The sequence below is a fragment of the Hyla sarda genome, chromosome 5, assembly GCF_029499605.1.
Source record: "Hyla sarda isolate aHylSar1 chromosome 5, aHylSar1.hap1, whole genome shotgun sequence".
Classification (NCBI taxonomy): Eukaryota; Metazoa; Chordata; class Amphibia; order Anura; family Hylidae; genus Hyla; species Hyla sarda.
The window spans coordinates 345967696-345993326 of NC_079193.1; the positions used below are offsets into that span (position 1 = coordinate 345967696).

A 25631-nucleotide genomic window follows, 5' to 3' on the forward strand; every position below is an offset into this window, starting at 1 on the left:
CCAATCAGATCGCTTCTTTCTTTTTTCACAGGCCTTGTTAAGAATGAAAGAAGCGATCTGATTGGTTGCTTGGGACACTGGGTAACGTTGCCTCTCCACAGGTTTTGATGCGTCTCCCCCATTGTGTCTATAATCTTACATTGTGTGTGTTTGACTTTTTTAGGTGAAGAGCTCTCGGGATGGCTGTCACACAGTTCCGCCTCTTTAAGATTTGCACTTGCCTTGCTTCCCTTCTCACCTTCTTCAAGAGATTAATATGCAGGTATAACGTAAAAAAGACCTTTTCTATGTATTAGTTTTGAAGAGAGTTTAATCTACTTCCTAATATACTGTGGACAGAATTTATAATTCTAACATAGTGGCTTTCTTCTATAAACAGCACCACATCTGTCCTCAACGCGGCCCCATTCATTTCAGTGGCAGCAAGCTGCAATACCACAAGTGAACTATGCGCAGGTGTGGTGCTGTTTCTGGAAGAAAAGTGTTTTTATTTTATTTACCTGGCTAACCCCCTAAAAGCCTTTTGTTTTAAAGGGGTATTCCATGGAAAAAAGTTTCTTTTTTCTTTGCTGGCTCCAGAAAGTTACAGATTTGTAAATTACTTCTATAAAAAAAAAATATATATTAATCCTACCAGTACTTATCAGCTGCTGAAGTTGAGTTCTTTTATGTATAACCACAGTGCTCCCTGCTGACACCTATGTCTGTCTCAGGAACTGTCCAGAGCAAGAGAGGTTTGCTATGGGGATTTGCTGCTACCCTGGACAGTTCCTGAGATGGACAGAGGTGTCAGCAGAGAGCACTGTGGTCAGACAGAAAATAACTCAACTTCAGCAGCTGATAAGTACTGGTAGGATTAAGTAAATTTTTTTATTTTTTTTAATTTTTTTTTTATAGAAGTAATTTACAAATCTGATTTACTTTCTGGAGCCAGTTGACATGAGAAAAACATTTCTTCATTGAAAACCCTAGAGCTGGGTGGTTTGACCAAATATGTGTATCACGGTATTTTTGTAACTTTTTATGTTCCACGGTATATAACGGTATTTCTTTCGCTCCACCCCACCACCAAATCATGTTACCCGCCAGTGCTGTTCTGCTCCCCCCACCCCCCCCCCCCCCAATTATCAGCCCAGCAGGGTACTACTCACATATGTCACCCGCAAGCACTGCCCTCCTCCTCTTTGTTGGGGGCCGCCGGTGATGGGACTCTATACTGTACTCCAGTGATCTCCAACCTGCGGACCTCCCAGATTTTCCAAAATTACAACTCCCAGCATGCCCGGACAGCCAACGGCTGTCCGGGCATTCTGGGAGTTGTAGTTTTGCAACAGCTGGAGGTCTGCAGGTTTGAGACCACTGCTGTATCCCTATGCCCGTGGCTGCAAAAGATAAAGAAAATAAACTTAAACTTACCTACGTCGACCACACGCTGGGGACGGGAACGTCTGACAGCCGTCAGCCTATCACCAGCCAGAGCGATGTCCCGCCCTGGCCAGTGATAGGTTAAACGCACTGTCAGGTAAGAAGCTGGCCAGAGCTCCTTACATGACAGTGGGCTCAGCCTATGACTGGCCGGGGCGGGACATCGCTGCGGCCAGTGATAGGCTGACAGCTGTCCGACGTTCCCGTCCCCAGTGTGTGGCCGACGTAGGCGAGATAAAGTTTATTTTCTTTATCTTTTGCAGCCCGGGCATAGGGATACAGCGTACAGCAGTGGTCTCAAACCTGTGGACCACCAGCTGTTGCGGGCATGCTGGGAGTTGTAGTTTTGGAACATCTGGAGGTCCGCAGGTTGGAGATCACTGGCGTACAGTGAGTTCCATCGCCGGCGGCCCCCAACAAAGAGGAGGAGGGCAGTGCTTGCGGGTGACATATGTGAGTAGTACCCCGCTGGGCTGATAATTAATTGGGGGGGGGGGGGGGCAGAACAGCGCTGGCGGGTAACGTGATTTGGTGGGGGGGGAACAGAACAGCGCTGGCGGGTAACATGATTTGGTGGTGGTGGGGGGGGAGCTGGCGGGTAACAAATTAGTCCCCCGATGGGGACAGCGCAGCGCTGCGCTGATAATACATTCCCAAGGGGGAGGGGCCCAACCGGTATTGCGGTATGGGAAAAATTCATATCGTGCAGCCCAAAAATTTCGGTATTCGGTATGAATCTGTATACCGCCCAGCCCTAGAATACCCCTTTTAGGGTCTATTTGCATGTATAGTATTCTGCGCAGATTTGATGCGCAGGATTTCAAGCTGTGTTCAGTTAACATAGAAATCTGCAGTTGAAAATCATGCGCATGAAATCTGTGCAGAATACTTAACTTGTGAATAGACCATTAACCCCTTAAGGAACAGACCAATTTTATTTTTGCATTTTCGTTTTTCCCTCCTCGCCTTCTAAAAATCATAACTCTCTTATATTTCCATCCACAGACCCATATGAGGGCTTGTTTTTTGCGTCACCAATTGTACTTTGTAATGACATTACTACTTTTACTATAAAATGTACAGCGCAACCAAACAAATATTATTTGAGGGAAAATTGAAAAGAAAACCGCAATTTAGCAAATTTTGGCAGGTTTTGTTTTCACGCTGTACACTTTCCGGTAAAAATGACATGTTTTCTTTATTCTGTGGGTCAATAAGATTCAAATGATATGCATGATTATATTCTTTTCTATAATTGCACCGCTTAAAAAAAAATCTCAAACCATTTTAACAAAATTAGTATGTTTGAAATTGCCCTATTTTGACTACCTATAACTTAAATTTTTCTATAACTACCTATAATTTTTCTGTATATGGGGCGATATGAGGGCTCATTTTTTGCGCCATGATCTGTAGTTTTTTATCAGTATCACTCTTGTTTAGCTTTTACTTTTATTAATATTATTTTTTTTTTGAATAAAATGTGACAAAAGCAGCAATTTTGGACTTTTTATTTTTTTATTTTTTACGTTTACGCCCTTCACCGTATGGGATGATTAACAATATATTTTAATGGTTCAGACTTTTACGCAGGGCTGTGAAGTCGGTAGATAAATGTTCCGACTCCTCAGTTTTTTGTACTTCTGACTCCTCTGTATTAATATGTGAATGTATTTTAGACCTTCCTTGAAGGAAAGAAAGGCAACATACCTGTCATTACCTCAGGACTACTGGCTGGGAAGCCAACAGTCTACTGTATTGAACAGTTAAAGCAAAAGACAATGAAAACATTTTTTTTAATTTTTTTAAATTAATATTATTAATAAAGTGGCTGGATAGTAGCAGACACACAGAGACTGCACACACCCTCCCATCAACCAATCAGTGTCTGTGCTGGCAGCTCTGCTGACTCGGCACTTTCATCAGCTGATCAGGACAAAGAACCCTTCAAGACACACAATTCTTCATTACACAGGCATGCAGGTTTTAAAATAAATCTAAACACTTACATTTGAATCCAAGAAGCTGTTCCACCAAGTTCTTCTAAGCTCTTCTAGCAGAGAGAGGTAGTTGGGCATAAGCTGCTGATCTGCTGCTGAAGATAGGGCAGTGGGAGGATCCAGAAAGGGGCATTTATTATAAAACATGATTTCCCTAGTAGAATCCCATAGTCATGTTTAAAGTTTAAGCTATCAATCGGAGTTTACAAGTTTTTATAGCCTTAGCTGAATGGCAGCAGTTTTTCCAATGGTTTACAGCTTCAGTCTTTAACTATTGACCCTCCATTCCCTTCACTTATACAAGTGTCTCTAGTCCTGCAAAAAACATATTTCCTTAATCCCTTATCAGTAAGAGGCCAGGTTACCCATGGGTTCCCTGTAACAGCAGAACACAACACTATGGAAAGTAGAAGTATTGCGCTCCTAATTGTGCGTTGTGTGCCATATAGGGAAGCACATGAAAAGCATGCTTCTTCACGGTCACTTAACGTGTTCGTTTTGTGGTTACGTGAGGCACTGCATTCATTGGTCTTTATTCTTACAGTAGAGAAGTCATTAATTATAACTTTTTGTGAATTGGGACATTTAAACTTGCTTTTTTAAATTCCAATCAAAATTTAGTCGTAGTCGGTGCATTGTTTGCCGACTCCGACTCCAGATACCCAAAATTTCCTCAGACTCTCCGACTCCACAGCACTGCTTTTACGCACGCGGCGATACCAAATATGTGTGTTAATTAATTTTTTATGCTTTTTTGGGGGTAAAGTGGGAAAAACTGATTTATTTTTTTTTAACTTTTTTATTGGGGGAGGGGATTTTTCATTTTTTTACTTTGACATTTTTTTTTTACTTTTCTTTTTTTTTTTTTACACTTTTTATGTCCCCATAGGGGATTATTCATTGCAATCAGTTGATTGCTAATACTGTGCAGTGCTATGTATAGGACATAGCACTGCTCAGTATTATTGGTCATCTTCTGCTCGATCTCAGACCAGAGCAGAAGACCTGGGAGATGGCCGGAGCAAGGTGAGGGGACCTCCGGCCGCCATGCTGGATGATTGGATCCCCACGGCAGCGCTGCGGGCGATCCGATCATCCGTGCAAAGTACTGCAATGCCGCAATCTATGTTGATCACGGCATCGGAGGGGTTAATGGTGGACATCCGCGCGATCGCGGACATCCGCCATTACGGCGGGTCCCTGTCTGCTGATAGCAGCTGGGACCTGCCGGGCATGACGCGAGCACCGCTCCGGTGCTCGCGATCATGTCGGCGTGTAAATGTACGTCATGGTGCGTAAAGTACCACGTCACCATGACGTACATTTACGTCCATTGTCGTTAAAGGGGTACTCCGGTGAAAAACTTCTTTTTTTTTTTTTTTTTTTTTCTTTTTTTTTTTTAAACTGGTGCCGGGAAGTTAAACAGATTTGTAAATGACTCCTATTTAAAAATCTTAATCCTTCAAGTACTTATTAGCGGCTGTATGCTACAGAGGAAATTCTTTTCTTTTTGAAATTTTTTGTCTTGTCCGCAGTACTCTCTGCTGACACCTTTCTCCTGCTCTGGGCAGTTCCTGGTACTGGCATCAGGTGTCAGCAGAGAGCACTGTGGATAAGATAAAAAAAAAAAATTTAAAAGAGAAAAGAATTTCCTCTGTAGCATACAGCCGCTAATAAGTACTGGAAGGGTAAAGATTTTTTTACTAGAAGTAATTTATAAATCTGCTTAACTTTCTGGCACCAGTTGATTAAAAAAAAAAGAAAAAAGTTTTCCACCAGAGTACCCCTTTTAAAAGATATTTTTGCTGTTTGTGAACAAGAAAATTGGAGCTGTCCCACTTTTATTCTTGGTATTGAAGAGGATACCAGAGGTCCAAAAGGGAGTTAGAAGATCGCTCCGTGCCTGATGATTAATGATGCAGGGGCCAGAGTATTGTGACCTTGGACACCTTTACCTTTTGATAGATTAAAATTTATATTATAGATTAATAAACTTCCTTAGTTTTGATTGGTCAGTGTCTCTGTGCTGACACCCTCATAGATCTCAGTAGCACGCTTCACTCCCTGGTTCTTTCCTCAGTCCGTCACATTGCATTTGACAGGCTCCATTATAAGTCTGTGGAGTCTGTCGCCTACAATTTGATGGACTAGATGTCTTTTATTATAGTGACAGTAACCCTTTACAGGGGGTGTCGCAGTAGGACATTCCTTTGACCGGATATCCTAATGGGGCATATGAACTGTGCGGTGTCCTACTTGTAAACATAATTTTTTTTTTTTTTTTTTTTTTTTTTTTTACCTTTAAACAAAGATCCATTGTTTAGAGCTGCTCCTGCTTTGCAGCCCGGTCATGTATATGGTCGCTCTTGTTTTATGTAAATCTGCACTGAGCAACTTCTCCAGTGGAAGACACAAGAGAAATGTTCTGCCACCTGCAGCTTCTCCTGGTAATAAGAGTGCCAATGTTTTCAGCCAGTGTTTCCCAACCAGGGTGCCTCCAGCTGTTGCTAAACTACAAGTCCCATGCCCGGACAGCCAACGGCTGTCCGGGCATGCTGGAACTTGTAGTTTTGCAACAGCAGGAGGCACCCTGGTTGGGTAGCACTGTGTTAGGCACATAACTGGTTACACTGTCATGAAAGCATGCACTGGTGTGTACAGGTAGATACATAAATCATGTGAGCACTGGGGGTGTGGGGTTCAGGAATACAACGTACATAGCATGAACTGATGTGCAGTCCTTTTTTTTTATACGTATTTTTTGATGGCAGAACTTATCAATTGATGAACATGTTTAGTTACCTGCATATATAACCACTTTGTTTTTTTCCCTCCTTCATCCTTTTACAGATCCGGACGTGGTAGAAAGTTAAGCGGTGACCAGATCACTTTACCAACAACTGTAGATTATTCCTCTGTTCCTAAGCAGGTCAGTCACCATTTCCCATGTACATGTCTTTTAAAGGGGTACTCCTGTTTTAACACTTAAAGGGTGCTCCATCCCTAGACATCTTATTTCCTATCCAAAGAATAGGGAATAAGATTTTGGATCGTGGGGGTCGCGCCGCTGGGGACCCCCTCAATCTCTCCTGCAGCATCCACTTGTCGTCAGCTGCACGGAGCGAAGATCGCTCCGTGCCTGATGATTAACTATGCAGGGGCCGGAGTATCGTGACATCACGCTTCCGCCCCCTCCTGACGTCATGCCCCGTCCCCTCAATGCAAGTCTATGTGAGGGGGCGTAGCGGCAGTCACTCCTCCTCCCATAGACTTGCATTGAAGGGGCGGGGCGTGATATCACAAGGGGGCGGGGCCATGACATCACGATCCTCCGGCCTCTGCAATGTTAATCATCAGGTGATGACAGGTGGGTGCTGCTGGAGAGATTTCAGGGGTCCTCAGTAGCAGGACCCCCGCGATCAGACATCTTATCCCCCTATCCTTTTGGATAGCGGATAAGATGTCTTGGGGTGGAGTACCCCTTTAACTCTTATCCAGTAGACATGGAATTAATGTCTCATTGCAGGGAATCCCAGCAGTCGTACGCACAGCGATCTGACACTTCTCCTGTATAAAGTTTATTTTTTTCTTGTACCTATGATTGTACAAACCTTTTAACCACGGCGAGTTATAGGAGTGACAATGCATGCCTATTGTTTCCTGATAACACATATTCGGGCTACGATGACCCGTTTATTCCTAAAAATAATCTTCCTGACTGCTACAACCACTAGGGGGCAGAACTTTATTTATTCTTTTTATTAAAAACAAAAAATACACCTTTTGTCAATGCCAGCTTATTTCTACCACCCAAATGGCACAAATAGAACTTTATCGTTTCCCAATTTTTTTTTTTTTTAACGGAGTTTATTGTGATGTGCATAAGCAACAGAATAAAAGACAAAATAAAACCGAGAATAAGGAGAATATGGTACCCTGACCGGCACGTCAGGCACATCATGCTAATAGAATACAAAATAAAGTCTCTTACATCACAATTGCAACAGCTGGGTAACCCAACAGGTTATAACCATCCACTCTATAGTGGAAGATCTGTTTACCCTGGAGTCATGGCTGCTTTTGCTATAGAACAGGGTTTCCCAGCCAGTGTACCATCAGCTGATGCAAAACTAAATCTCCTAGCATGCCCAGATAGCCTTTAGTTGTCCTAGCATGCTGGGCGTTGTAGTTTTGCAACAGCTAGAAGCACGCAGTTCTATAGGATCCATAAGAGTTTCCCCCCCCCCCCTTCACTGACTTATAGTGGACCACTCAAGTTTTATCCCTTCCCCATAGAATAATATGGTATGTGCTAAAGGGGTATTCCAGGAAAAAACTTTATATAATCAACTGGCTCCAGAAAGTTAAGCAGATTGGTAAATTACTTCTATTAAAAAAAAATCTTAATATCTTAATCCTTCCAATAATTATGAGCCGCTGAAGTTGAGTTGTTCTTTTCTGTCTGGCAAAAGTGCTCTCTGCTGACACATCTGTCTGTCTTGGGAACTGCACAGAGTAGAAGAGGTTTGCTATGGGGATTTGCTTCTACTCTGGTCAGTTCCCAAGACAGGTGTCATCAGAGAGCACTTAGAAAAGAACAACTCAACTTCAGCAGCTCATAAGTACTGAAATAATTAAGATTATTTTTTAATAGAAGTAGTTTACAAATCTTTAACTTTCTGGAGACAGTTGATATATAAAACTTTTTTTTTTTTCCTGGATAACCCCTTTAATTCTTTTAAAACTATTCTTTGGTATGACCAGAACCTTGAATATTGCGGAGTATGTTTGTTGGTTCTAAATATGGACCCGGCACTTGCTAATCCTCGTGATTGTTATCTAGGTGGAGGAGTGGAGTTCTTGGGATGATGAGGTCCCCACGAGTGTGAAGGTTGAAGGTGGAAATGGGAATTCTGTGGAGCAAGATGAACTCGACTTCTTTAAAGACATGACGCCGACCATTAGGAAGACACAGAAGGTCAGTGCATGCACCACAGTGTGATCTATTGAGTGGGGCAGTGTTTCCCAACCAGGGTGCCTCCAGCTGCTGCAAAACTACAACTCCTAGTATGCCTGGACAGCCGAAGGCTGTCCGGGCATGCTGGGAGTTGTAGTTTTGCAACAACTTGAGGCACCCTGGTTGTGAAACAGTGGAGTAGGGTGTGAGGTGACCTGCTGCCTCCACCACAGTCCAATAGTTTCTTCAAGGTAACCTCCATAACTCACCCACATTTACTCATTTTACTTGTTTGAAGCAACAGGCAAATACCATAGTGAATACTGCAAAAGCAGCGGATAGATGTACTGACATGATCTATATGTACGAATATATCAGAACAGCCATCATTCATTAATTCATGTAGCGCCTACATATTCTGCAGCACTGTACAGAGCCTGGCATATCTCAAATAGATTCCTGTCTCCTATTGGGTGTACAGTCTGCATTATTTGTGGTGGTATAAATACAGCTGAAGCTTCAGCATTAAATCAAAAGGTGTCCCAGTGGGTCTCAGGGTTAATGACTTCAAAATCAATCCCCTTATTGGAGGGTCGCCCCTCCTGGGAATAATACCCTAAACTGAAGACCCACCTAAAATATAACTTTTTATTATTTCATTTAAAAGGGATTTGGATGTTTCATTTTTATTACAAACACAACAGTATTAAAATTGTCAGGTTGTTTGGTGAGACACTTGTTTCCAGCCCACTAGGTGGCGCTGTTGTATAAGTCTCAGCTCCTGATGCCTATTCACATCCAGTTATCGGCATATGCAGTTTACTGCTGAGACTATATTGCCCACACTTCCTGTCTAAAAACCTGCGTACCCCGCCTTAACGTTTCGCTAGACCCCCTAGCTTTGTCAAAAGGACATCCTGTTGATGTCCTTTTGACAAAGCTAGGGGGTCTAGCGAAACGTTAAGGCAGGGTACGCTGGTTTTTAGAAAGGAAGTGTAAAAGTAAAAATGATCAACTGTGCTTGGGCTGCAGTGACAAAAAATAACAACCCACATATACTTACATATCCAGCTCCCTCGGGGATCCCCCAGTGAGTGTTCCAGCCCCTTATTCTGGCAGTGAATATTAACTGAGCAGGCCATCCTTGCTGAATAAGTCCGATCTCAGAAGTAGCCACCAGAGCATTCAGCATGGGGACAAGAAGACTTCACTGGTGGATCCCCAAGAAAGCAGGTTAAGCAAGTATGTTCTTTATTTTCCCTTCATTTTAGCACATGATAGAAGATAACTTTTTAGTTCCCCAGAATACCACACTTACAAAGAGCTGCAATCTGTAAATCCCCCCCCCCCCCCCCCAAAAAAAAAAAAAAAAATCATTTTTCCTGATTGGAGAATGTCCAAAGTTGCACCCATCCTCAAGATGGATAGCAGAAAAGCTAGTAACTACAGGTCAGTTATCCTGACATCTGTAGTAGATGATGAGAGAAGAAAAAAAAATACCTATTCTGAGGATAATTCACCAGGACAGAGGGGAAGGGTAACTGCACAGAAAAGAGGCAGAGGAGTTTATATTATGGTTTAATCGCCTACCAGCCAGAGCTGAAAGGAGAAACTGCTAATACTAGTCACTCAGCCCCAAGCTATGCTCAGGCAATACTGTCTGGTCTGTTCATATGACAAAGAATTAGCAGAATGTCTGCCGACAAAACACAGGCAGACATTCGGTAAATAGCATTTCTCGGTTGCTCTTCATTGGGGGACACCTTACTGATGGGTATATGCTCTTGCCACTAGAAGGCGCTGACACTAGGAAAAAGTTGGCTCCTCCCTGGCAGGATATACCCGCCCACTGGACGTGAGGTAATCAGTTTTAGCTAGTGTCAATAGGAGGCAAGACACAGGTCTGGGAGCTCCCCAGAGTCTTTATTATTTTCTAGTAAGGGCTTGTTCAGGAGCATGCCCCTACCTGTTCCCCCATATGCGATGAAGGGGCACAGACATAGAGTATTTACTGTTAATCCTGTCTCACCAAATGCCAGCGCCTGGAGGTTGTACCCTGGGTCCGGGTCCCCCACTGCTCCTGCTCGCCCCTCTCTTAGCCTGGTATGATGCAGCGTGACCATAAGCTGGTTGAAGACTCCTGAGGGGTGTATAGAAGATGGCGTCCGCAGGGGAGTATGTAACCTCCCCTCTTTAAAAAGGGACTCTGTGCTTTATTGCAGGGCTCCCTCTGGGTGTCATGGGAGGGTGGTGTGTCGACATACTATGTCCTGTGGAGGACAACTGCCGGCCTCTTGCAGCGGCTCCATACACAGACGTTCTTTTCCAGCTCACCTTTCCTCCAGCTATGTTTTCCCCACTGCAGGGGTTGACAGCGTGTTGGGGGCTTAGCTGGCAGGAGTCAAGGGCTCTGGTGGCACATGGCCGCTCTTCTTCTTCCCGAGCCAGCACGCCACAGGAGACCGGGATGTGCCTACTCTCCATTTTTCAGGGGGCGATGGATGCACGTGGCTGTGCCCTTCTCCCCTTAAGAGCGTGTGGACCAGGAGGCAAGGAAGCGCCTCCTCTCCAGGTTTGGGCATCCCACGGATCATTCCTGTAGTCAGCAGGTGCTTACCCCCAGATCTTATGATGAGTGCCTCCAGCTGCGTCTACCTCCACCCCTCCTTCATTGTGGGGGTCGGCAGCGCTCAGTTCTCGGAGCGGCTCCGTTTGCCGCTGTTGTTCCCTGGCCTCGGAGCTGTGCCACACTTTGGCAGGTGCTTCAAAACGCGCTGCTCTGTACCTTCGCCGCTCCGAGGCTGCAGATTGTGTCCTAGTGTCCCTGCATGAGGGACATGGTGGGGGCTTCCTAGCCCGTTCCACCTTCGAGGATTGTAAGGACAGATTCAGCGCCAGGCGCCTTGTTCCCCACGCTTCCTTACTGTGTGTGTGTGTAAATAAAAAAATAAAAATAGTCTGCTGGTCTCTCGACATTTAGTCATGTTTGGTGCCCTCTTGTGGCCTAGAATTAAATTGTGCCTTATTTTCCATTCACCCTTCTGACCTCTGGGGGGACAAAATTACAGCCTTAACCCCTTAAGGACCCAGCCAATTTTCACTGTAGGACCCGGCCATTTTTTGCACATCTGACCACTTTCACTTTAAGCATTAATAACTCTGGGATGCTTTTACCTTTCATTCTGATTCCGAGATTTGTTTTTTCGTGACATATTCTACTTTGTTAGTGGTAAAATTTTGTCGATACTTGCATAGTTTCTTGGGGAAAAATTCCCAAATTTTATGAAAAAATTGAAAATTTTGCATTTTTTTTTACTTTGAAGCTCTCTGCTTTATAAGGAAAATTGAATATTCCAAATATATATTGATTCACATATACAATATGTCTACTTTATGTTGGCATCATAAAGTTGACATGTTTTTACTTTTGGAAGAAATCAGAGGGCTTCAAAGTATAGCAGCAATTTTCCAATTTTTCACAAAATTTTCAAAATCGAAATTTTTCAGGGACCAGTTCTGTTTTGAAGGTCCTTCTTATTAGACATACCCCACAAATGACCCCATTATAAAAACTTCACCCCTCAAAGTATCCAAAATGACATTCAAAAGGTTTAACCCTTTAGGTGTTTCACAGGAATGGCAGCAAATTAATGGAGAAAATTCAAAATCTTCATTTTTTTTACACTCGCATGTTCTTGTAGACCCAGTTTTTGAATTTTTACAAGGGATAAAAGGAGAGAAATCTTCCTAAAATGTGTAACCCAATTTCTCTCGAGTAAGAAAATACCTCATATGTGTATGTCAAGTGTTCTGTGGGTGCAGTAGAGGGCTCAGAAGGGAAGGAGCGACGGTGGGATTTTGGAGAGTGAGTTTTTCTGAAATGGTTTTTGTCGGGCATGTCGCATTTAGGAAGCCCCTATGGTGCCAGAACAGCAAAAAAAAAAAAAACACATGGCATACTATTTTGAAAACTACACCCGTCAAGGCACGTAACAAGGGGTGCAGTGAGCCTTAACACCTCACAGGTGTTTTGATGACTTTTTGCTAAAGTTGGATGTGTAAATGAAGAAAAAATGTTTTCACTAAAATGCTGGTTTTCCCCCAAATTTTTTATTTTTACAAGGGTAATAGGAAAAAATGACCCCCAAAATTTGTAACCACATTTCTTCCGAGTATGGAAATACCCAATGTGTGGATGTCAAGTGCTCTGCTGGCGAACTACAATGCTCAGAAGAGGAGGAGCGCCATTGAGCTTTTGAAGACAGAATTTGGTTGGAATAGAAGTCGGGGGCCATGTGCGTTTACAAAGCCCCCCGTGGTGCCAGAACAGTGGACCCCCCGACATGTGACCCCATTTTGGAAACTACACCCCTCACAGAATTTAATAAGTGGTGCAGTGAGTATTTACACCCCACTGGCGTTTGACAGATCTTTGGAACAGTGGGCTGTGCAAATGGAAAATTAAATTTTTCATTTTCACGGACCACTGTTCCAAAAATCTGTCAGACACCTGGGGGGGGGGGGGGGGGTAAATTCTCACTGTACCCCTTATTACATTACGTGAGGGGTGTAGTTTCCAAAATGGGGTCACATGTGGGGGGTCCATTGTTCTGGCGCTATGGGGGCTTTGTAAACACACGTGGCCTTCAATTTTGGACAAATTTTCTCTTCAAAATCCCAATGGCACTCCTTCTCTTCTGAGCATTGTAGTGCACCCATAGAGCACTTTACATCCACATATGGGGTATGTTTTTACTCAGAAGAAATGGGGTTGCAAATTTTGGGGGTCTTTTTAACTATTTTTTCCTTGTGAAAATGAAAAATGTAGGGTAACACCAGCATTTTAGTGAAGAAAATATTTTTTTTTTCCATTTTTCCCTTCCAACTTTAAGGAAAATTTGTCAAACACCTGTGGGGTGTTAAGGCGCACTATACCCCTTGTTACGTTCCGTGAGGGGTGTAGTTTCCAAAATGGGGTCACATGTGGGTATTTTTTTGCGTTTATGTAAGAATCGCTGTAAAATCAGCCACCCCTGTGCAAATCGCCAATTTAGGCCTCAAATGTACATAGTGCGCTCTCACTCCTGAGCCTTGTTATGCGTCCGCAGAGCATTTTACGCCCACATATGGGGTATTTCCATACTCAAGAGAAATTGCGTTACAAATTTTGGGGGTCCTTTTTTCCTTTTAACACTTGTGAAAATAAAAAGTATGGGGCAACACCAGTATGTCAGTGTTAGTGTAAATATATATATATATTTTTTTTTAACAGGCTGGTGTAGCCCCCAACTTTTCCTTTTCATAAGGGGTAAAAGGAGAAAAAGCCCCCCCAAAAATTTGTAGTGCAATTTCTCCCAAGTACGGCGATACCCCATATGTGGCCCTAAACTGTTTCCTTGAAATACGACAGGGCTCTGAAGTGCGAGAGCGCCATGCGCATTTGAGGACTAAATTAGGGATTGCATAGGGGTGGACATAGGGGTATTCTACACCAGTGATTCCTAAACTCCCAGCATGCCCGGACTGTCAGTGGCTCTCCGGAAAAGCTGGGAGTTGTTGTTTTGCAACAGCTGGAGGCTCCATTTTAGAAACACTGCTGTACAATACATTTTTCATTTTTATTGGGGGGGGGGGGGGGCAGTGTAAGGGGGTGTTTATGTAGTGTTTAACCCTTTATTATGTGTCTTGTGTAGTGTTTTTAGGGTACATTCGCTCTGGTGCAGGTTTACAGTGAGCTTCCCGCTAGAAATTTGTGCTGCGGCGAAAAATTTGCCGCAGCTCATACTTGAAGCAGGAAACTTACTGTAAACCTGCCCGTGTGAATGTACCCTGTACGTTCACATGGGGGTCAAACCTCCAGCTGTTTCAAAACTACAACTCCCAGCATGTACTGACAGACCGTGCATGCTGGGAGTTGTAGTTTTGCAAAAGCTGGAGGCACACTGGTTGGAAAACCTTCAGTTAGGTTCTGTTACCTAACTCAGTATTTTCCAACCAGTGTGCCTATAGCTGTTGCAAAACTACAACTCCCAGCATGTACTGATCACCAAAGGGCATGCTGGGAGATGTAGTTATGCAACAGCTAGAGGTATGCAACTAAAACTCCCAGCATGCCGAGACAGCTGTTTCGGCATGCTGGGATTTGCAGTTTTGCAACATCTGGAGGGCCATAGTTAGAGACCACTGCACTGTGAGCTCCAAACTGTGGACCTACAGATGTTGCAAAACTAAAAATCCCAGCATGCACAGACAGCAAACTGCTGTGTGGGCATGCTAGGAGTTGTAGTTTTGAAACATCTGGAGGGCAGTGTAGAGATCACTGTGCAGTGGTCTCTAAACTGTAGACCTCCAGCTGTTACAAAACTGCAAATCCCAGCATGCCCAAACAGCTGTCTGGGCATGCTGGGAGTTGTAGTTTCGCAACATCTGGAGGGCTTCAGTCTAGAGACCACTATAGTGGTCTCAGACTGTAGCCCTCTAGATGCTGCTAGGCAACTTACCGGCTTCCGTTGGATCCAGGGAGCCTTCCTCTTCTGCCACACGACATTGTTGCCCACACCTTTCACTGCAGCCTCCACCCACGGGTAAGTGGATCTTCGGCGTTCGTTCCCCGTCGGTTCCCCGTTCTTCCCGGCCTATTGTGGGCGGGCAGAACGGGGAAAACGAAAGTAACCCCCCCTCCGCCCCTGATCTGCTATTGGTGGTCACGAATAGCAGGGATAGGAGGGGTGGCACCCCTGCCACCTCACTCCTATCCTTTCAGGGGGATCGTGGGTGTCATGGACAACCGTGATTCCCCCTTATATTCCGGGTCACCATAGACCCGTATGACCCGCCATCGGCACAAATCGCAAGTGTGAATTCACTTGCGATTTGCGCTGATCGCCGACAGGGGGGGGGTGGGGGATGGGCGGTGATCGTATGACCCCCCCCCCCCCCCCCCCCCATGGCATTTGCACGGGGTGCCTGCTGATCGATATCAGCAGTCACCCCAGTCCGGTCCCCTCCCGGCGGGGACCGAAATTCCCACGGGTCCTTAAGATCCAGGTACAGAAGGCGTATCCATACGTCCTAGGTCCTGTACGGGTCAAAGGGGTACTCCCGTGGAAAATTTTTTTTTTTTTTTTAAATCAACTGGTGCCAGAAAGTTAAACAGATTTGTAAATTACTTCTACTAAAAAATCTTAATCCTTCAAGTACTTTTTAAGGGCTATATACTGCAGAGGAAATGCTTTACTTTTGAAATTTCTCTGATGTCATGACCACAGTGCTCTCTGCTGACCTCTGCTATCCATTTTAGGAACTGTCCTGAGCAGCATATCTTTGCTATGGGGATTTTCTCCTGCTCTGTACAGTTTCTAAAATGGACAGCAGAGAGCACTGTGCTCATGATATCAGTAAAATCTAAAAAGTAAAGAATTTCCTCTGTAGTATATAGCCCCTAAAAAGTACTGGAAGGATTAAGATTTTTTTTTAATAGAAGGAATTTACAAATCTGCAGTAGAAGAGAACCGCACTCACCCATCAATCGTGCACCGATGCTTTATTGCAAAAGAACCATGGGCATGAACACAATACAGCAGGATACAGTTAGGAACGCCAGGACACACACGTGTAGTTACAGCTGTTTCACGGGACTCAGCCCGCTTAGTCATACGAAGGGAGTCTGACGAAGCGGGCTGAGTCCCGTGAAACAGCTGTAACTACACGTGTTTGTGTGTCCTGGCGTTCCTGCCGGTATCCTGCTGTATTGTGTTCATGTCCATGGTTCTTTTGCAATAAAGCATCGGTGCACGATTGACGGGGGAGTGCGGTTCTCTTCTACTGCTTTCATTGTACTGTATAGCGATTTGTGCCTTTCCTTACCTGCACACCGTCATGCACCTCCAGTGATCTCATTGCATTCCTGACGCACGGATCCAACTACACCATCACATACCCTGTTGCTTGCTAGTGCTGTGCCGGACATTCATTTATGTTTCTACATATTGTGGATAATTTACAAATCTGTTTAACTTTCTCGCACCAGTTAATTAAAAAAAAAAATAAAACAATTTCCACGGGAGTACCCCTTTAACTTTTACTATCTATCGCTTCTCTGCCTTTTGGCTAACCTCAAGTGTATCTTAGCCAAAAGCTAAGAGATTAAGATTAAGAGATTAAATTTATAAGAACAGATACTACACTTGATCTTAGCCAAAAGGCAGAGAAGCGATAGATAGTAAAGGTTAAAGGGATACTCCCGAGATTTTTTTTATTTAATTTTTTTAAATCAACTGGTGCCAGAAAGTTAAACAGTTTTGTAAATTACTTTTATTAAAAAATCTTAATCCTTCCAGTACTTTTTAGGAGCTGTATACTACAGAGGAAATTCTTTACTTAGATTTCACTGATGTCATGACCACAGTGCTCTCTGCTGACCTCTGCTATCCATTTTAGGAACTGTACAGAGCAGGAGAAAATCCCCATAGCAAAGATATGCTGCTCAGGACAGTTCCTAAAATGGACAGCAGAGGTCAGCAGAGAGCACTGTGGTCATGACATCAGAGAAATTTCAAAAGTAAAGCATTTCCTCTGTAGTATATAGCCTGTAAAAAGTACTGGAAGGATTAAGATTTTTTAGTAGAAGTAATTTACAAATCTGTTTAACTTTCTGGCACCAGTTGATTTAAAAAATAAAAATAAAAATCTCATGAGTATCCCTTTAACCTTTACTATCTATCGCTTCTCTGCCTTTTGGCTAAGATCAAGTGTAGTATCTGTTGTTATAAATTTAATCTCTGATACGTCCCCTATCTGGGGACCATATTTTAAATGGGTTTTTGAGAACGGGGGTCTATTTCGAAGCTTGCTTCGCCCCATGAATTGACCCGATATGGCAGGATCTTCGGGTACAGTGCACCAAAAATATTTGCTAAGCTTTTTTTTTCTGGGACTGTGTACGGGGGCCTCTCTTGTCTGCATCACCCTGTACGGGACCTGATATGACACATTGCATTGAGTCAATTGAGGTATGCCTCTTGCACACCTGCTCTCGCCAGGGTACTCACTCTGTCAGAGACATGTGAGTCGCTATGGCGGGTCATTGTCAGGGATTTCACGATCCCTTGAAAGATACCGGGGTTACAGTCAGGACTGTTTTTCCTCTACCACCGGTTGTAATAACATGTTTGCCATGTCCGCAGGTGTTCTTGACGTGTACATACATTATTCCCTCCTCCACAGGCTGCCACATCCGCGGCTGCTGTCCCGGATCCCCACGTCCAATGCGAGGTCTCTGTGGAAGTGTCCCTGCGTGGCCATGGATTGACCTGCTCTCATTAGGCCAGACAGTAGTGTCGCCTGTCACTCATCTCACAACTGCCGCATCCACGGCTGGATTTGGGTACCCCACTACTAGTGCAAGGTGACTGCTGGAGTGCCCTGTTGTCTACATGGACCCATACCAGTAAGCCAGACAGTGGTCTGCATGGTTTTCTCTGCCGCCTGTCCCTTTTCCAAGGGCTTTCTAATCCACCATTTCACCTCCCCCATTCCTGCCGCTCCCGCTACAGTCCGGTGACTCCTTCCATGTAAAGGTTCCACAAAGTGTGCTTGTGTGTTCATGGGACCTCTTCTGTGTCTGCATGTTTCCTGCCCCACATGCATCCTGCATTTCTTGCATCTGCGACAGCAGTCCTGGTGTGTGGCACCTTTTAGGCGCTGGGGTTTGGGCGTCTCCTGCAGGTTCCATGGCTTTTTATGGCTACAGCTGCACTCTGTTCCCCTATTTCTAAGAGTGCCACATTGGTCTGCTAGGTGCATGGTTGTGACACACCATTGGGTGCGGAGTCTGTCAGTCTGCCGGACTTTTGGATGTCTGTTTCCTTCGTGTCTGCAGTTTGGTACCCCACTACTATCGTGAAGTAATTGTCTGTGTCCCTACGTATGCCAAGATCCTCTGCACGTGTAGAGCCCACCCTCCCTTCTGTTCGGTGTGGTGTGCCTCGGGCCTTCCTGTGATCTTGTTCTAAAGACCTGCAACGGTTGAGCCCCCCTGTTCTGGCAGGGGGCCTGTCAGGGTGACAGTCTGTTCAGCCCCCCCTCTGCTTTCAGGTATTTTCCTGGTTTCTTGTGCAGGGTGGCTCAGGTGTCTGCTCTGTTACCTTAGACACGTCTAGGATGGCTCAGTTGGCACCCATCTGGTCCAGGGTTTCACCCTAATGTGTTCCTCTCAACGCTGTTGGTTGCTGTGTTGGACACTTGACAGTGTCGGTTGTGCGACACGGACACCACAGTCTTCTAGAGTGACCTTCCTGTGCCCTGTACCTAGGAGCCTCTGCTGGGTTCCCTTCTGTTTTTTCCCTGTTTCTGTCCTGATGGGACTTTGCTTCAGAATGCTCTGGTCTTTATCAAACCTCTGGGGTCCAACTCTGGTTAGTCACCTTGGAATGGGCACTGCTGTGGCGGGCCTTCTCTTTTGGGTTGACCCTCCTGGTTCTTTGGGCCTTAGTGATGGTTGAGGTCTCGAGAATGGGTAGCGATCCTGCCCAGACTTCTCCGCGATTAAATTTGTGGGGCGGTCTTTCTGTACCGCACTTCTTCTTGTCTCGACGTGGAGGTTTGTCACCTGGAGTATTTGGCGGCCGTTGGGTTTCCTTACCCTTCAGGTGTTTGTTTTTCCAGGTCACTCGCGAACCTCCAGTTTCCATGTCTGTCGCTCTGGCGTTCCGGGATGCCCCTTTTTCAGGGCCTTCTGTTCCTTTTTTGGCTGTTATTGCTTTCTGTCTCCTCATTCGGGGTCTATGTACTCCTGAGATGGGGGGCGTTCGGGTCATCCGGATTACACCAGTTGAGCTAATTTCGCCTTCTGGGTGCTTGCGGCAGGCCCCTGGGACAGGGGTTTTGGGTCTCCAGATGTTCAGCTCATCGCTCTTATGCTCCAGACCTCTCTAAAGCAGGCTTCTGTCTTTTTTTCCAGTGTTTTTCTGGTCTCCACCTCCTGTGTTCACATTCTGCTCAGGGGTACACTGCTCTCCCTGGTATATTTCCATCAACTCTGGATGGGGTTCTCTTGTGCCCTTTTTCCTAGCCCTCTGTCTTGTTCTGTGTTCCTTGGGGTTGATTTCCTACTTCCTTCTGGGATGGTTCTGGCCCAGCTGGCTTCCTAGTCGACCTTTTTCTTGTCTCTGTATGGACTGTAGGTTCAGTCTCTGCAAAAGACGGTCCCTTACCTTGGCGTCCTAGTCCATCTACATGGAGGGGGGATGCGCCTCCTAGTGGAGAGCATATACCCATCAGTAAGGTGTCCTCCAATGAAGGCTACAAGAATTATTTTACTGTGAGTACAAAAAAAACTCCTTTTTCCACCCACGCTAGAACCGTTCGGATGGAATGAGTGGAAGAGTGTCCAAAAAGAGGTGTTCACTCTTTCGACAAAAACTGAGCGGAATCAGACTTTCCGCGGCGGAAACATTCTGCCATATTTACGGTGCAGCAGATTCCCATTGAAAATAATGGGACTCTGCTGTAACAGACTTTCTGAACTGAATTTTTCCTCTCTGGAATTTGGCCATGTGAACATACCCTTAGGGGGTTAAGGGGGTATCCAGACTTGGGAAAACATAGCTTTCTTCCCAAAAAAACTGTCTGGTTTAATGCTGCTCTATTAATTTCAGTGGAACTGGGTGGCAGTACCACACACAGGAAAAGAGAAATCTTTTGCCAACTCCAGGGTAGAGGTGGGCTGTCTATATTGTGCAGTTTCTTTATTTTGCCAGCAGATGGCACTGTATACTTAGTAATGACTTGGATCACTGTAAACGTGTATCGGACGGCTGTGTGCGCAGAAATAATGGACACTTTTGCTACGTTCTGTCTTTCATCGCTTTCCGCAAAGCTGCAGTTTTTGATCTTTTCTCTGCTGTGCTTTTGTTTCCAGATCATTGTTAAGAAGAGAGAGCCAATCAATTATACAGTCCCAGATGGGAGCCTAGGATTTTCCAGCAGACTGGCAGCTACACAGGATATTTCTTTTGTTCAGTCTGTGAGTATTTGATGAGAAGATTGGTATTACATAGTTATACATCAGACTACTATTCCCTAGTGTTTCTGGCAATGTCTGAGGCAGTGTTTTCCAACCAGTGTGCCCCCAGCTGTTGCAGAACTACAACTCCCAGCATGCCCGGACAGCCAAAGACTGTTTTACAACAGCTGGTGGCATCCTGGTTGGGAAACACTGGTCCGAGGCCTGGCTCACATTTTCTGTTGTGTAGCTTTGCTGGCACCACAAAAGTGTAAAGCTAGGTTTCCCCTAGGTTTTTTGCTAACGTTTTTTTGGCCCCAAAAAAATGCTAGGAAAATCTGCCACTGCATTTTTTACTTTTTGTAAAAACTATTTATTTTTATATTTAGCGTTTGTCTGTTTTTTATTTTTATTTTTTTTTACCCCTCTTCCTGTGTCCACCCATTTTTACTCAGGGTATACCACGCACCGGCCTATAACACGCACCCTCATTTTACCAAGGATATTTGGGTAAAAAAGTTTTTTACCCAAATATACTTGGTAAAATGAGGGTGCGTGTGTGTGCATGCATATACCCCGATACACTGTTTCTGACCCCGCAGAAGCCCCCAGGAAAGGCAGGGGGAGAGATGCCGTCGCTGCCCGCTTCTCTCCCCCTGCCTTTCCTGGGGTCTAGAGCCCTGCTGCTGCCGCTTCTCTTCCACTTGGCTATCTGCGCCGCTGCCCGTTCTCTCCCCCTGACTATCGGTGCCGGTGCCCCATTGCCGGTGCCGATAGCCAGGGGGAGAGAAGCAGCGCCGGCAATGGGGCAGCGGTGCCGATAGCCAGCGGGAGAGAAGGGGTAGCGGCACCCATTGCCGGCGCCGCTGCCCCGTTGCCTCCCCCATCCCCGGTTGTATAATTACCTGTTGCCGGGGTTGGGTCCGCGTTGCTTCAGGCCTCCGGTGTGCGTCCCCTGCGTCGTTGCTATGCACGGCGCGGCGCAATGACGAGTGACGTCATTGCGTCTCGCAGCGCATAGCAACGACGCAGGGGACGCACACCGGAGGCCTGAAGCAGCGCAGACCCGACCCCGGCAACAGGTAATTATACAACCGGGGATGGGGGAGGCATGTTTAAATGCATGTTTAAAGTAGATGTCCACACCGGACATCTCCTTTTAAACTCCTTCACTGTATTTGCACCTTTTATGCTCATTGCAGACGAGGGAAACATCCATCGGTCCCCCTTGATCGTGTTGCAGTGTGCTAATAGGCTGGAGAAGGAGCCCCCTCCCTCTGTTACATTGGATGTTGCCACTATTACTGGGATCTGATGTTTTCATGTCTGAGGTTTTTCCTAGCAGCTCAGTCATCTGGATACAGCAATATAATCTAAATATTGTGAAGCGCCGCTTTTCACTTGAAAAAACAAAACTTGTGCTCGTCATAAGTTGCCGCCAAAATGGCTGCCGTAAAAATGATAGCCATATATCATTAAGGGGATAAGTCTGAAACCCTGAGCTCTGTACGAGTGTGATCCAAAGATTTGTTTAACGTTCCTATGCATTTCTAGGCAGAATTGGGCGATTTAGAAACCTGGCAAGAAAACTCAAATGCATGGGAGGAGGAAGAAGATGCTTCCTGGCAGGCGGAAGAAGTTCTAAGGTAGTAATTCATGATGAATGTCATTACTCTTGTATAATGTACAATAATTGGGAATACATAAGGTTTACCCAACCTTGGAAAATGTCTGCTTATTGGGATTAAAGGGGTTGTTTAGGATTAGAAAAAAACAGCAAATTTCTACAAAAAATAAATAAAAAAATTAGTGCCACTCTTGTCCTCAGATTCGTGTAGTATTGCAGCTCATTTCCATTGACTTGAATGGAGCCAGGTTGTAATAAAACACACAACCTAAAGACAGGGGTGGTGCCATTTTTGGAAGAAATTAGGCCTGTTTTTCTATTCCTGAATAACCCCTTTTAACCCTTTCATGACCCAGCTAATTTTATTTTCTGGCTCACATTTTTTTCCTCCCTACCTTCTAAGACCCATAACTTTTTTTTTTTTTTTTCTACTGACAAAGTTGTATTAGGGCTTATTTTCTGCGTGGCGACGAGTTGTACTTTTCATTGATATAATTTTTTTTTTTTTTTTTATCATACAATGTATTACAGAGCCTGAACATTTTTTAATGTGTAGGGCAAATTTGAAGAAAAATATGGAGTTGCACAAACTTAAAAAATATGGTTAATTTGACATTCCATCTTAATTGTATGGGTCAGTATGACTTGAATAATTTTAGTTTTGTTGTATGGTTAAAAAAAAAAATAAAAAATAAAAATTCTCACCCTATAACTTTTTTATTCTTCCACTACGGAGCTGTTTGTTTGTTTTCAATTTTTTTTTGCGCCATGAGCTGTAGTTTTTAATGGTACCACTTAGTTCTGGCTTTTTGATCACTTCTTATTACATTTTTTGGAGGATGCAATGTAACCAAAAATCAGCAATTTTGGCGTTTGGAATTTTTAAAAAAATTTACTCCGTTCATCGTGCAGGATCAGAAACATAATTTAATAGTTTGGACAATTACGCACGTGGCAATGCCAAATTTTTTTTTGTACAGTGTTTTATAAAAAAAAGGGGGGTAATGGAGGTGGAGTAGATTTTTTATTAGAATTTTTTTTTTTTACATTTACACACTTTTTGCCGCCACCCCAGGGGCCTATCATAAGCCATCATCAGATGGCTTACACAGGTCAATATAATGCTATTGCATTACATTGATCTATGAAATCTGTGCTTGATTGCTAAGGGCTGCCTAAGGGAGCCCTAAGCAATCTCAGAGCCAGGGAAGATGCCGAGGACACAGTAAGGCCTCGGGCTTCCCTAGAAACCCATAGCCCCCCACGATTACATCACGGCTGTGGGATCACTAGACACCAGGGAATAGTGGCATTTAATGTTTAAATGCCATGATCTGTATTGAGCAATCTCAGATGTCAGTCATTACCGGGAGATGTCAGCTGCCGGTCATTACGAGGACCCGACCCGCGGGCCCCTATCATGTCCGCGGGTCGGGTCCCCCTAATGACCGGCAGCTGACATTTCCCGGTTTATTAACCCCTTCCCGACCCATGACATACATGTACGTCATGGGTAGGGAAGGGGTTAATAAAATGATCAGAAAGGGTCCCATCCCCTGTAATCTTTGGGGATTAACCTGTCAGTAAGGGTCTATTCATACAGCGGAATATCTGATTGTGGAATTCTGCCACAAATTAAAGCCCCTAGACTTCTATGGGACCCTAAGTGTTTCATTTCCCTGCAGCAACACCACAGGGAACATTCAAGTCAGTGGTTGTCAGTGTAAGGGTATGTTCACACAGCATGAATCTTCTGCACGGACATTTTACAGTAGCAAAGTCCTAACAATTTCAATGGGATTCTGCTGCACTGTGCACATGGCAGAATTTCTGCAGAAACATCTGCCGCAGAAATCCCTATTCCGGTGTCCGCAGAAAGAATAGACTTGTCTTATCTTTGTCGGGTTCCACTAGGAAATGCGTTGTGGTCTGAGACAGTGCATTTCTGAGTGGTCCTAGTGCCCGCCGGATTAGTTCAACGTGTATATAATAGATACACACACACACACACACACACGTATGTGTGTATGTATATGTGTGTGTGTGTGTGTGTGTGTGTGTGTGTGTGTATATATTTATTTATTATATATAATTTATATATTATAGTTTATACAGACACCTGCTCATGTTTCTGAGTTTGTGTGTGTGTGATATACATAATTATATAAATTATTTATTTATTCTTTTTTTTATATATTGGAATATAATTAAATATGCAAATGATTGACTTGTTTACAGGCATCATTATATAGATATATCTGGGTCATTGGGTGTTTCCTGAAATAAAGGTGGTGACTTTTTGGACAGCTTCCATCTGTTTTGGGTAAACTATGCCTAGAATCTCGCTGTCCCTCATGTGTCTCAGAGTTAAGGATTCTGCTGACACGTTACATTAGTTGCTGTCCGGGTATGTTGTAGTTTTGCAACAGCTGGAGGCACCTTGGATGGAAAATACTGCTTTATGTTGTATGTCCTCCTCCGGTCACATCCAAATCTGCGTTCGGTATGGTTTCCCTCAGATTGCCTTACTGCAGCCTCCTTGGGATTTAGTGCCTGATAGGAGCATGATCCTCTGTGGTGCATTGTGGGAGATGCAGTGTTTAGAGGGCACATTCATCTGCTATAGGAAAGAACATCTTCTAATGTATCTCATGTAGTGCACAAGGACATGACATTATAGGACCCCTGCTGAGCTGTCAGTCCTGGTGTTGACATATTCCAGCAGAATCCTTAATGCAGCTCTGGATAAGCCTGGAGTGTGACATGTGATGCGTGATCGGTCTAGGTAACATTTGCAGATTTTATCATTCAACAGCTTATATTTACCCATCATAACAGATTGGCCTCAGGAGTCTCACCAGCCCAGCAAGCTTTAGAGCAGTGTTTTTTTCAAGCATGGTGCTTCCAGCTGTTGCAAATCTACAACTTCCAGCATGCTGGGAGTTGTAGTTTTGCACCAGCTGGAGGGACCCTGCTTGGAAAACACTGCCTTAGAGAAAGGGTTGTTGCTTGGAGAAGCTTCTGCGCATATTTCCTGTAGCAGCTGATCATGTCTGGCAAATTAGGGCTATGTTCACACGGGCGAATGTTGTGCAGACGTTCACCTGACAGCAGAACATGCCAGGGCTAAGACTCCACAGAAAGAATACACACGTCTATTCTTTCTTTGGACTCCAGAATGGGAAAATCCGCAGCAGGAACATCTGCTGCGGAAATTCTGATGTAAGCACAGTGCAGCAGAAATCCATTGATATCAATGGGACTCTGAAGCTACGGAATCTCTGTGCGGGATTCCGCACGGAAATTCCATTGTGTGAACATAGCCTAAGAGCAGATTCTACTTGGCAGCTCCCCACTCCCAGGTTCCTTTTAGGGTCAGTTAACACATCCTTATTTTGCTGCCCATTTACTTCTGCTGCAAAAAATGACGTGTGAACTGACCCTAAGGGTCTTGTCCAGTGGTCTCCAAACTGTGGCCCTCCAGATGTTGCAAAACACCCAGCATGCCTGGACAGCCATCTGGATGGCCACAGTTTGGAGACCACTGGTCTAGTCACATGTACAGTGTTCTGTGCATTGTCTGTACATATGACTATAAATATATATATATATATATAT

At 44.6% G+C, this 25631-nt stretch overlaps 1 protein-coding gene, 1 non-coding gene and 1 pseudogene across 3 annotated transcripts in view; 2 read left to right on the plus strand and 1 right to left on the minus strand.

Annotated features, from left to right (window-relative positions):
* EBAG9 (estrogen receptor binding site associated antigen 9) overlaps nt 1-25631 on the plus strand; it is a 43564-nt gene that overhangs the window by 7165 nt on the left and 10768 nt on the right. For both annotated transcript variants that reach the window (XM_056522604.1, XM_056522606.1), the window contains 5 exons: nt 164-262; nt 6276-6354; nt 8269-8403; nt 20303-20407; nt 21941-22032. In XM_056522604.1, the coding sequence (XP_056378579.1) occupies nt 180-262; nt 6276-6354; nt 8269-8403; nt 20303-20407; nt 21941-22032 (494 nt within the window). In that variant the 5' untranslated portion in view covers nt 164-179. The remainder of the gene's footprint in view (nt 1-163; nt 263-6275; nt 6355-8268; nt 8404-20302; nt 20408-21940; nt 22033-25631) is intronic.
* Nucleotides 16487-16598, minus strand: LOC130275223 (U2 spliceosomal RNA; annotated as a pseudogene).
* Nucleotides 17103-17289, plus strand: LOC130275205 (U2 spliceosomal RNA). Its single transcript, XR_008844700.1, has one exon. It is a non-coding gene; the product is annotated as a U2 spliceosomal RNA (small nuclear RNA).